This window comes from Euleptes europaea, chromosome 10 (assembly GCF_029931775.1).
Source record: "Euleptes europaea isolate rEulEur1 chromosome 10, rEulEur1.hap1, whole genome shotgun sequence".
Lineage (NCBI taxonomy): Eukaryota > Metazoa > Chordata > Lepidosauria > Squamata > Sphaerodactylidae > Euleptes > Euleptes europaea.
The window spans coordinates 72,859,102-72,872,507 of record NC_079321.1 but is presented as its reverse complement, the minus strand read 5'-3'; the positions used below and the strand labels follow the sequence as shown (position 1 = coordinate 72,872,507).

The following is a 13,406-nucleotide window of genomic DNA, read 5'->3' as shown; positions in this document are numbered from 1 at the left end:
AGCAGGAACCATTTGGTCTTTGAGGTCAAAATGTATTTTTGTTCTAATATGGCACATGTTTCATCGACACAATTACATCACAAAACAAAAAGTGGCATTGACATGATATTGTACCACACCTTACTTATAACAGTTCAGTCTTGCGCAAAGTAAAATGCTGTACAAAATGTTTCACTATGTTAACAATGACATTGTCTCAATATACAATCTATAATAAACTCTAAGCACACCAAATAGGCATGATCTTTTTTTTATAAATCCTTGATTAAATATACTTATCTACAAATGACACTTTATATGTAGAGGCTGGTAAAAATATATAGATATGTATTCAGGCTTCAGTTTTGTAAGGTTTAGGAATCAAATTTCAACCAGCTGCAACGATCACAAATGTTGAGCAGTGCCATGTACCCTCCTCTTGAGGAAGCAAATTCTAAAGCATTCTTAACAGTGGACCCAAACTGAGGATGATTGTCTGAGGCCAATATTATGTTCAAGACCCAAAAGGTTCTTAAAACTCTGACTTTGTGTGAAAATATTAAAAAATCAGATGCCTTGTAAACCACTATAACAAAAAATGGAGCATAGCTCTTTTTCTGTTCCTCTTTCCACCCTTACAATTCAAATCATGTCCTAATATCAGCAATGAATCACAGCATTATCATGCCAAATACAATCTTATAGACAGGAAATAACACACCAGTTACAACGATGTCTACAGGAGCCTATATTCCCTTCTTAAATGAGAACTGTAGAAAGAAAACAACATAGTCCATATGAAAGCTATAATATGGCTTTGTATAAAAAGGATGACATTTACTTAGGTCTGATCTTTTTTGTCTGAGTGTTCTTGTCCTTTTACAGTGCAATCAACTGGCATATTTTAATAGTCACTCTCTCAGTTTTCCAGTACTATGTCCCTATCATTAATTATAAATGCAGAAAGGAGGAGGAGAAGACGCTGTTTACATACAGGTTGGCACTTACAGAATATATTATTGATATTTTCTCTTTTTCATTTTTTCCACCCTGTTTTCCAGCCCAGGGCACCCATGTTCCAGGCTGACTGGCAAAACCTGCTGCCTCATTACATTATGCTACATTAACATGAAAAATAAGATTCCAGCTGGTAAATTCTCTCCCAATGGTTCCCTTGTTGCTGAAAGGCAATACCTTCCTCCCCAATTCATGTTCCATGCTCAGTCATTGTTAGTCAAGTGAAAGCAAAGGCTGCATGTTTTCTTCCTCATTTTTATCCATGCGCTTTAACACTCCTGGATCCACAACTGACTGAGACCTGAAAAGGATTTTAAAGAAGAAGAAGAAAAAAAAACAGAATGAGATGGATCACATTAACACAAATGAAATATTTCTTATTTTTTTTAATAGTAGCCTGTAGTCAAAATATATATTTTGGAGAAAATGATGGAAAAAACCAAACATGCCCCAAAGTTGGTAGAAGCGTTTATTTCTAAGAAATTATTCACATGGCTGAAGCAAAGTTCTTATTCCAAGAGAGTGTCATGAGATGAGTCCTACCTATACAATCAGTCAGCTCAGAGCCAAACCTTCTTGGATCATTCACAGATCACCTGTTCTCTATGTAACTAAGCTTTACTCACCAGACAGATCAACCTTATAAGTTGTTTACACAATCATCTGCCCCAGGATGAAATAGTAATCAGTTAAGGGCCTCTGGCTTTGCCATGGATCAATAACTTTCTCTCAACTCACTTCAACTTTTAATGTATCTATTTTAGAGGCAGAAATAAATTGGAAATTGAAATGACACAAGGTGTATACCCTAAATACATTAATATGGTATGATATCAGCTGGAGTGATTTCATTCACAATTAAAAAGTCAATAATAATATAGCAACATTAGTTATACTGACAAATCGTGGAGACCAAAGGGAACAGGTCATATGGAAAATCACAGAAACAACAGAGAACTTAGGGGTTTTTTCATGGCTATTCACAGGGATGTGATTGGAGTTTAGGTACACTAGGACTCATGATACTGTGGTGCAAGCCATTATCCACACCACTGCAGTTTAAGCTGTTCTACAGAATGAGATTGTAGGCTATTTGTGTGTATGCTGTTAATACAGGAAGAATTGGAGAATGGGTGCAGAGTTAACTGTTTTGGCAGAACTGACTGTGTTTTTATCCTGCATTTTTCATTTTGTTGATCATATTATTTTAATGTGTTTGGAATGTGTTTTTGCTTTATCAGCTGCCTTGAACCTTAAGGACATAAGGTGGGATATAAACATTTTAAATGAATAAAAAATAAAATACAGGGGATACTGCTATGGCCCAAGAAGACAAATATATGGAGAAAAATAAAAATCATTAGGTTAAGCCCACCTGAATCAATCAGGTAAAACAATTTCATCTGAATTCTTAGGAAATGATCCTTAGTTAAATTTGCTAGAAGAATCTTCATTTGTCAGGACTAGCAATTAGGTGAAATCCTCCGTGTTACTCATAGGAAAGGGGCTCCAAAATCATATAAATTGGAGCTGTGAGCTGTAAGCTGCTGGCTATGGAATATTTCCAGCACACCATCTGGCTAATAGTATTCTGATATTGGCATGACATACTACCTGGAGCTATTGTTGGTCTTTTGAAGCACAGCATTAATGGGCAGCCCAAATGGTGTTCCCCAAAGGCATAAAGTAGAACAATTTTCAGCTAACACAACAGATTTGCTAGCTCTTTTGATTAACCTGACTGCTAGTCAAGGGTATAGCCAAAAGCTAAAATCACTTGAATGCTGAAGCGTGTTGTTTGTATACTTTCTATAACTTGCCATTTAAAAATGCAAAACAGAAATATTAAAAATATAATGGGAGGTTTATACTGTTTAGCTTGGGGAGAGAGAAAGGGGTGACAGTGTGATTGATTGATTGACAGACAGACAGACTAAGCAACCTGAATTTAATGGAGTAACAACTGAATTCTGACATCAAAGTAACCCCAATAGCATCTACTTGGGTTGGGCATGGAGAATTTCCTCCAGCAGAGCTTAAGTCAATAAATGCAGAGCAAGCCTAAAAACTAAGGCATCTATACTCCATTAACATTTATCATCTTTCCTTTGCAATGTATCAGAAGATTACCATGTGAAACAGAATGTATCGTAAAGGCCTGTTTTCATATACTGTTTAATATGTTGTAACCAATGCCAAGAATTTGGCATGTTCACATTCAGCATATAACCTTAATAGTATATATTACCCATTATCATCAGTCTCACAGAACTTGTTCTCGAGAGATGTTTATTCAGTATACTCTTTAAAATATCTAAAAATGGGGACTTTGCGGTCTCTTTGATCCCAACATTCTGTGATCCCAGTATGAATCTAGTATCAAACCATCTGACCAAAATCTATGGTCATTCCCTCCTATAAGGTTTGTATGTGGTTAACTGCTAAAGCCAGAGGGGTGTTCCCCCCAGGGGCTCCCCCTATTCTATCAAATGGCTGAACCAACCCTGGAGATTAATGGGGTGACCTGTCACAGCCAGATTGCCCTCACATCCCTATGGAATAGCCTTCCTGAATCTGTGAGGAAGGCTATTGCTGAGAGTCTGCAGATTGCATTAAGTCAGAATTATTCAGGAAGGCTTTTGAGACTGACAACTATTGCTTTTTTATTACTGCCAGATCTGTTTATTAGAGTTCTTAAGGATTTTTAATTGTGCATTTTAAGAATTACTACTGTAATCCGACTTGATTTTGGTTCTGGAGAAAGCTATGTTAGAATGCTTTGAATAAACAAACAAGCAAACAAATAAATAAATGACATTACTTAGGGTGGACTGCAAAGATGTCAATGTAGAAGCAAAGAAATAAAGTATGACAAATGGGGGCATGCCTATCCTGTTTGGCTGACTGCTATTTCCAATCCCACTTTTTAAACTTCCACTATAACATCTGAATGGGGAATCTGCTTAGCACCCCCACGGTTATCCCCACTTCTGGAATCCACACCTCCCTCCATGAGTCATATGAATGTTCCCTCCTTTGACATTTCACTGCAAATGAGAAAAGCAGGTGCAGACTACAGATTTTTCTATATTCCTGATCTATGAGTTCCAGTTTGATAATGGAGCAATTCCAACCATCCTCCAAGAATCCTCACTTTAAAAAATCTTTGTCCAATCAAAATGTCTCTTCCTCCAATGGAAAAGCTACAAGTTGGAGGAGGCTTCAAAGGTTGCTCAGTGAAGTGGTAGGATAGGGGTAGGATCTATCCCAATAACATGATAGGTCTTGTCACCTCATTAAATACATTATTATTGACTAGAATGGCTGAATTGCATTGGAGATTCCTTATGAGCCTAGCCATCAACAGCTGCCCTTCAGTCTAGGAAATCCTCTATGTTCACTTTCTCCTTTAGGGTTTCAAATAACTTACCTTTTCATGGATTTGGGAGACAGATCCTTTTCTACTTCTTTTACAGAAGTATTGTAGGAATCCACACTGTATTCGCTGTCATCATCGTATTCATGATCTAGTAGTGTTCTTGCCCACGTTCCCATGTCATAGGGGGGCAGCATCCCTCCAAATTCAGAAGGCAGAATCTCAGGATGGATCAGCTGGTGCAGGCTGTTGAGGTTATTCCCATGGAGAAATATCTGTTAATAGAAGAATCAAAACCCCTGAGAACCCATTGTCTACAGCAAGGCTAGCAGGATGTTCAATAATAAACTTTTTCAAAAAAAAACTGAAGCCCCAGCTACGTGACACCAACACAAGTGTCAAAATCTTTTCCATTAAAAGTGTTCAATCTGTACCACACACTCTATTAAAGAAGCAGCTTGAAGCCTACAGGAAATCCTTTTCCGACAGCCAAAACATGAGAAGACAAGCATATGTCCTTTGGTTTGCACTTTGTAGGATCCAACTTCAGGTGATAGATCCAAACAAAAAAACAACCATGTAGCAGCTTACACACATTAAAAGAGTTCTCAGTTTGTGTTTCTCACACTGCAACTCCCTCCTCTTTTAAAACAGACGGGACCTTCAAAAGGAGATGGTTACATAGAGTGGAAGGAAGGGCCTGCTATTTAAAGCAGAAAGCTTTAAAAAAAAAAAACATATCAAGAGTAATTCTATGGATCCTTGCTAGTGTGTGTGTAATATCTCTGTATACCCATTACACAAAAATGCTAAACAAAAGGTGAGAATGTGTTGTAGTTTTAGGGACTAGTTCAGGTTCCTAGAGTATTAGAGGTAATACTTATTTGACACAATTTTAAAATCTGAAAGTCTTTCACTATCTCTTTTACTGAAATAAATTTTATGAAGGTCCCAGGTTCAATCCCTGTCATCTCCAGTTAAAGGGACTAGGCAGGTAGGTGATGTGAAAGACCTCTGCCTGAGACCCTGGAGAGCCACTGCCAGTCTGAGTAGACAATACTGCGTTTGATGGACCAAGGGTCTGGTTCAGTATAAGGCATCCTCATATGTTCATCTAAAATTTTTTGGCAGATCCTTATGACAAAATTCAAATAAATCTGCAAGATGGCTTTTCAGTGTATAAAAAGAATCAAGAATCGTAGTTTCGTAAGTGTACTGAAATCTTTCCAGATGAAAAAAACTTTCCAGATGAAAAAAACAATTTAAAAAAATGAGACCGAAGAACACTATGTTGTTTTTTAAGAGAGAAAGAAAGAGAAATAATAGAATGCCTTCAAGGACACAGCTTCCCTTAAATTTTAAAACTCTAAAGCACTCTATCTCCACAGAGTGTTTTAAAATATTCTGCCGAGTGAGATCTGTGCTGCACACCATAAACATTACATATTCTTCCTTCATCAAATTCCAGTCATTATCACTACAGCAGTGCATCTCACAGTTTGCTGCTGGATAGCAATCATAGCAATATGGATCATATGGTGTATACAGAGCAATAGCTATGATCTAGCAAACTAATCCAAGGCTTAAACACATACCGCGAAACTTATTTCTTTTTTCCCTTTCAAAGAACAGCAAGGGAAAGCCTTGAGTAATTGGTTCCATTGTTGTCTATTTTCCCCAAGTTCAACCAAAATCTACCCACCTGTAAATTAAGCCCTTTAGATCTAGTTGTCCTCTGGAACAGCAACAAGCAAGTCGTTTTCCCCTTTTGAGTGGCAGCCCTTCAGGTTTCTGATGAATGCTATAATGTCTTATCCTCACTCTACTCTTCTCCCAGCTAAACATACATAGTGTTCCAGCCTCCCCTCACAGGACCTTTCCAGACCCATGGCTATCTTCACTGCTACTCTTTGAACCCTGTTTGTCTACATTCTTATTTAAATCCGTTTTTCCCAACCTGTGGGTTGACATCCACAAGTGGGTTGCAAAGCCTGTGGAAGTGGGCCCCAGGTTCTTGTGGGCTTATGGCAGCTCTTTGGTTCCTTTCCTTGTAGGGTTGTCAACCTCCAAGTAATACCAGAAGATCTCTTGCTATTACAACTGATTTCCAGCCAATAGAGATCAGTTCACCTGGAGAAAATGGCCGCTTTGGCCATTGGACTCTATGGCATTGAAGTCCCTCCCCAAACCCTACCCTCCTCAGGCTCCACCCCAAAATCTCCTGCTGATGGCGAAGAGGGACCTAGCAACACTATTTCCTTGCCTGGTGCCCAGCCGAATGCATGCTGAGGGCACCACTACACATGACAATGACCCCACATTTGCCCCAGGTATGTACTTCCATTTTTAGTGCTTTTTAGTGTACTGCTTACAATACTGTTGCAAATCCTTCACTTAAGGTTAATGGAACCTTAAGTGAAGCATTTGCAACAGTATTGTAAGCAGTATACTACATTGACGGACACATAGGCATTCCTGCTGGATTGCTTTCCCAGTGGTTACGCTCTGGCCGGTGCTCCGGAATTTGACGTGAAGGGCTTCAGGAAGGTGCACACTGAAATCACCTATCTCCTTGGGACTTTGCTTTACTGCATGCACTATGTCTTGGAAGTCACTTTCTGTATGCTTTGTTCAGCTCTGTTTTTGTAATACCATATCAGGATTTATAATAGATAGCACTATGTCTTGGAAAATGTAAATTTGTAGTAGATTTATACATGTGGTATGTTGAGACATTGAGGCATTGTAATTTAATTCATTTTGAATAGCACAACCATTGTTGAATTACTCCAATTATACATTGTATAGTCCATTGGTTTGGGTAGACCTATGTATTGTTTCGATTCAGTCTAGTCTTAACATAGGTGTGCTGATTTTGTATTAGCCATAACTTTACACAGGATTGGAATCTTGTATGACAAATATACTTTGAGGGGTGATTATATATTACATGATGCTAGAAATATTTGTACGTATTTTTCAACAGTATCAATTTATCCCTTTTCAAAACCATGAAAATTAAGAAGATGAAAAAATACCCTTTTCCTTGTCTTTTCCTTTAGAAAAGGCCGTATAACTGTGTAGAGGGCATGGATGTACCATGGCTGATTAACAAAATGAATTCCTCCGAAGCGAGCTGGAAAACTGTCCTAGGAAAGGATATAAAAAACAGAAGCAATACATTAGACTGGCTTCTTTCATTCATCATATTTGCAAACTGCACGCCACCCAAAGAACGCAGGGTTGTGCACCTGGAATTCTCTACTTCATCCTATCAACAACCTTGAATATAGATTTGGTTGAGAGGTTGCAACGTGCAGTTGTGGCCAAGAAACTACTTGAATCCCAGTCTCCTCAATTCAAGTCCAACTTTGTATCGCTTCCATCACATCAGAAGACATTTTGTGTATCAGCAACATTCTTAATGCTAAAATGCATCCATTTGTTATTTTAAGCTAAGAAGGCAAAAACCATAGCACACATCTTTAAGGCAATGTGCAAGGCACAGAATTTCAGTCTGCCTTCTAGGACAGCAATATCTGAGGCACCCAATTTCCTGAAAATGGCTCGAGAATTTGAATAAAGAGATGGCATTTTTGTGTTCCACACTGCTCCATTTATTTCCATTGTAGACTGCAATTTCCCCTCACAATATATATGTCCCTTCCTTAGGCTTCAATTCGCTTTCCTTCCTCTTTAAATTTCACAGCAATTTGTACAATTCCTTTCCTTTTATATTACGTATTATCTCTCCCCCATTTTTCAAACTGTTAAAAAAACCCAAGAAAGAAAAAAGGCCTGTTCACTTTGCAGATTAATATGTACCCAGTATTTATTATGAATGCTGTCCAACCTCCATGCACAGAAGTCAGCTTCTCTGCTGAGATCCTTTCTGAACTGTTTTTGGTTGTTTCTCCATATACCATTACTAAAGAAACACGAAAGAATGGAAATTCAATTGTACAAACCAATTTTGCAAGCAGTAATTGACTCTACTGCACCATACAAAATAAATTCAGTGGGGGGGAAGGGGAGAGGAGGGTCTTCTTGAAAAAGCAGGGTTCCTGCCTGTGCCTGTACAGTTTGTACAGAGAGATTGTGCAAACGGTATCGTGAATGTTTCTAGTTAAAGGACAAAGTTTGCTACTCCCCTCCCCTCAAATTATGACTCCTCCTCACCATACAGGCTTGAATTGTATGACGGGGACACATCCTTCTCTGAGTACACAACTCTTCATATTTTCACAACCTGTGAGGATGCTACCTTCCTATGCTGTTGGCCACATTTAGCTTAATTATGTCACACCCTCTCAGCACTGTATTTTATTTATTTACTTAATTACTTCATCTATAGACCACCTTTCTCACTGCGACTCATGATGAATTACAAAACACAGAAACAATTAAACCAGACAGCATATGTTATCCAATAAGCAATGCAATAGGACTAGGATTACAAAACTGGACAATGATGCAAAAAAACAATGCAGAAAGTAGAATGCAGATACATAACAATGTAATGACATACCACAATGCAGAAAGTAGATTACAAAGGTAGAAGACAACAGTAAAAGTAAGGTGATACATACAATAAAAACTGTAATAGACTACTATTCCCTTTAAAAAGTGTCCTCCTGAGCTGTGCCATTATACTACAGTTGTAATCCCTTTATAGAAATGCCCCCTGAATATTTCTGTTTTGCACATTCTGTGGAATGAAAAGTGTGGGAGCCTTCCTGACCTCTTCAGGCAGGCTGTTCCACAAGGCGGGAACCACAACAGAGAATACAAATGTGCAGGCAGTTTCATGGGAGAAAAATTACAACACAGTTATGAGCAGAGAAAAAGGTGCTGGAATTTTGTATGGTAAATTTCAGCACAACAAACCTCCTTCCTTAGGGAGGTTATAAGCCAAGGAAAAGGAGGAAATCCAGTTATTAGATTCATCAAAGAAATTGCTGAATATCCATGACCAAGTATACAGTAGCAAAGCGTAATTAGGGAACACTGAACATAGCATTTGGAATTACTAAAAATATGATACGCTTGGACATGATATTCAGCAGTTGAAACAAATTTCAGCTGACCGTTTCTGTTGTTCCATTACATGGTAGTTTGGTTCACTGAGCCTTTTTGTCTCTGACTTGCAGTTCCTATACTGAGATGGCCAACAGAGTGCAGGCTTAAGGCTGCCAGGCCTCCTGCTGTGGTGGGACATCTCCCACTAGTAGTCCTAGTTGCCTGCCACTGGGATATATATGTGTTTTAATGGTTTAATAGTTGTGTCACTATGTGTAAGGTCCGAGTTCACCTGTTAAATCCCAATCACCAAACATCCAGACAGAGTAGTCTAAGAAGCTGGTTTATTCAGGAAGCAGGAGGTGAGTAGCAGAAACTTACAGGGAAAGGTACGAGGACTCTAATGGGGGGGGGGGGAAAGAGCAGGTTGGAACATATACAGAAAACCAAAGGCACAGTTGGATCCCAGGCCAAGCCTGGTTCTCATGGTAGATTAGTTATCACGCAAACAGAGAGTGAGCAGACATAACATCCTTCTGAGCTACACAACCTTGGAGGCCAGCTGCACTTCCAGGCCTGGAGCTCGTATTCTCCACCCCCTAGGGCCCCCCTCTCTCATCTGACGGTGCGGGCTTATCCAGGTACGAGGCATGAAACTGACGCAGTAGGCGAGGGGCGGAGAAATGACGCTGCTTAACCCATTCGTCGTGGGAGGGGCTAAAATGCTTCCAACGGACCAGGTACTCTAGCCCCCCTATGTATACGGGAATCAAGAATTCTGGACACCTCACAGTGTTCCTCCCCCACACACCATTTCAGGAACCTCTAGGGGATCTGTTGGATGCCACTGAGGCACCGGCACGTACTGTTTCAGCAAACTAACATGAAACACTAGATGGATTCTCTTCAACGTTTTAGGACGCTGCAATTCCACTGTTACTTCTTTAATGATCCGAGCAATAGGAAAAGGCCCAATGTATTTCTCACTCAATTTTCTAGAAGGTCGCAGGGATCGCAGATTCTTGGTAGAAAGATATACCAGATCACCCACCCTGAAGGTCCAACCAGGAGCCCGATGCTTGTCAGCCTGGGCTTTGTATTTTCTTTTGGCCCGTTCTAAGTTTTTAGTCAACCAAGGCCATGTAGACTGTATGGTCTGAATCCAGTCCAATATCTCAGCGTCCCCCTCCTCCCCCGAGACATCCACCTGACCGACAGGTCCAAATTCCTTGCCATGGACTATGCAAAAGGGGCTGAAACCTGTAGACTGATGAACAGAATTATTATACACATATTCTGCAAAAGGTAATAGGTCAACCCAATCATTGTGGTGGTAATTCACATAACAACGGAGGTAACATTCTAGTACAGCATTAACTCTCTCGGTTTGTCCATCCGTTTGGGGGTGGAATGCACTTGATAGCCCTTGTTCCACTCCAACCAATTTGAGGAATGCTTTCCAGAATTTGGCTACGAACACCGACCCGCGATCGGAAATTATCTTGCGCGAGAACAAATTATATTTGAAAATATGTGTCACAAACAAATGAGCCAGTCTTTGAGCAGAGGGCATGCCAGCACAAGGGATTAGATGTACCTGTTTGGAAAAAAGATCAGTAACCACCCATAATACTGTTTTTCCCCGACTCAACAGCAAATCAGTCATAAAATCCATGGCAATGACTTCCCATGGTCCCTGAGGCACTTCTAAAGGTTTTAGTAGACCGGTCGGCTTGCCGGTAGGACGTTTCATGGTGGTGCATATTGGACAGCTGCGGATGAAGGAATCCAGGTCTGAAAGCATACCCGCCCACCAGAACTGACGACGGAGCAAATGTAACATTTTAACAAAACCAAAATGACCAGCAGCTTTCACTCCATGAGCGAGTCCTAAAACTTCCACCCTTAAAGCTTGAGGCCCGACAATTTAGTGTTTTTAACCCACACTTCTCCCCATCTTTCGAGACCTGAAGGTAGAATGTTGGTATCCATTTCCGCCTGGCAATGGCGGATTAGAGCATCGTGGAAGGAATTGGGCAGTCCCTCCGGGACGACGGGTTCGCTTTTTGCTGGGGGCTGGGCTGAAGGGCGGCTGCTAGCATCTCCAAGTGTTGGCGGAGAAGCGGGAGGGGTTCCCCCCCAGTGGACGAAGGGGAGTTAATCGCTGTCTGGGTCTGCCGCGCTTAGGCGTGCATTTGAACTGCCAAGGTGGGCAGGATACCCCTTTGCTCTGGAGTAAATAGGGATTTGGTGGGGCGTTCCACCTTAACTGGGTATTGAGCGAGTCGGGAAAGAGAGTCAGCTAACAGGTTCTGCCTGCCCGAGATGTGTTTGATCACAAAACGGAATCGAGAAAAGAAGTCCGCCCATCTAACTTGTTTTGCTGTGAGTTTGTGAGACCCGGTTAAGGACTCAAGGTTCTTGTGGTCTGTCCAAACCTGGAAGGGAGTTTCAGCGCCTTCAAGGAAATGTCTCCAGACCGTTAATGCATGTTTCACCACTGCTGCCTCCTTTTCCCAAATAGGCCAATTGAGTTGAGATTGGGAGAATTTCTTTGAAAAATAAGCACAGGGATGCAATCGGCCGCCTTCCCCCTCTTGCAATAGGGCCCCTCCCATAGCAACCTTGGAAGCATTCACTTGGACAATGAATGGGCGGTCATAATTCGGATGCTTCAGCACCGGCTCGGTTGTGAACAAACGTTTCAAAGTCTCAAAGGCTACATGACATTCCGGGGTCCAGTCTATTTTAGCGGAAGGTTGGGTAGCAGCAACCCCCTTCCCCTTGGTTTTCAGGAGATCAGTAATGGGGAGCATCACTTGTGCAAAATTGCTGAGGAAACCCCGGTAAAAGTTAGCGAAACCAAGAAATCTTTGCACCTGTTTGCGAGTGGTTGGTGGTTCCCAGTTTACCACCGCCTGTACCTTGTCAGGATCCATGGTTAATCCATGGTGCGAAATCCTGTAGCCCACAAACATTAGCTCCTCTCTATGGAACTCACACTTGAAAACCTTAGCGTAGAGGTGGTTTTCTCTGAGGCATTGCAGAACCTCTTTGACCAAAGTAACGTGCTCATCCATGGTTTTGGAGTAGATGAGAATGTCATCTAAGTAAACCACCACCCCCTTAAACAACAAGTCATGGAGGATCTCATTGATCATTTGCATGAACACTCCCGGAGCTCCTTTTAATCCGAAGGGCATCACAAGGTATTCAAACATTCTGAAGCAACTAGAAAAGGCAGTTAATGGCTCATCCCCTTCCCGAATACGGATGCGATAATACACTTCCACCAGGTCCAGTTTGGTGAAAATGCGCCCTTCTTTCAGTTGGCTCAATAGGTCCTGGATGAGGGGGATGGGGTAGGCATTGGTTTGGGTAACTGCGTTGAGTTTGCAAAAGTCTATACATAGCCGCAAGTCACCTGTCTTTTTGCGCACAAAGAAAGCAGGGGTGCAATGGGGGGCAGTGGAGGGGCAGATAAAGCCCCGTGCCAGATTTTTGTCAATAAAGTCTTTGAGTACAGTCTTTTCCTTGGGATTCATTGGATAAATTTTACTCTTTGTTAGTTGTTCTCCCACCACCACCTCAATGGCACAGTCTGTTTCGTGGGGGGGGGGTAGTACGTTGCACTCCTTGACATCAAAAACATCTGTAAAGTCTCGGTATTCGGGGGTAGCTGTGGATCAGTAGTTCCTGCCGTCAAGCAGGAATGCGGACGGCCACTTCTCTTAGATGCCGTTCGCATTGCGGCTGGGTGAATTCGAGTGTTTCGGCTGCCCAATCTATAGTGGGACTGTGTCCCCGAAGCCAATTCACTCCCAAGACTACTGCATAGCGGATGCCGGGCACTATGGTGAAGTGAATTTGTTCCCAGTGATCCCCCACTCCCATGGCGACTCCGCCGGTCAACTGCCCCCCCTTAAAGTCACTACCATCCATCTGGGCAATTGAATGGGTTGGGGTAGGGTGTCGGCTTTCACTTTTAGGGCTTTGAACATGTCTTCACTGATTA

General features: G+C 41.3%; 1 protein-coding gene across 1 annotated transcript in view; it reads right to left on the bottom strand.

The window, feature by feature from the left end:
• Nucleotides 1-604: 604 nt before the first annotated feature.
• The window catches only part of CLVS2 (clavesin 2), a 69,969-nt gene continuing 57,167 nt past the window's right edge, over nt 605-13,406 (bottom strand). The window contains exons 3-5 of the mRNA XM_056856688.1: nt 7,411-7,521; nt 4,427-4,647; nt 605-1,297 (exon numbers count right to left, since the gene is read on the bottom strand). Of these exons, the coding sequence (XP_056712666.1) occupies nt 1,210-1,297; nt 4,427-4,647; nt 7,411-7,521 (420 nt within the window). The 3' untranslated portion in view covers nt 605-1,209. The remainder of the gene's footprint in view (nt 1,298-4,426; nt 4,648-7,410; nt 7,522-13,406) is intronic.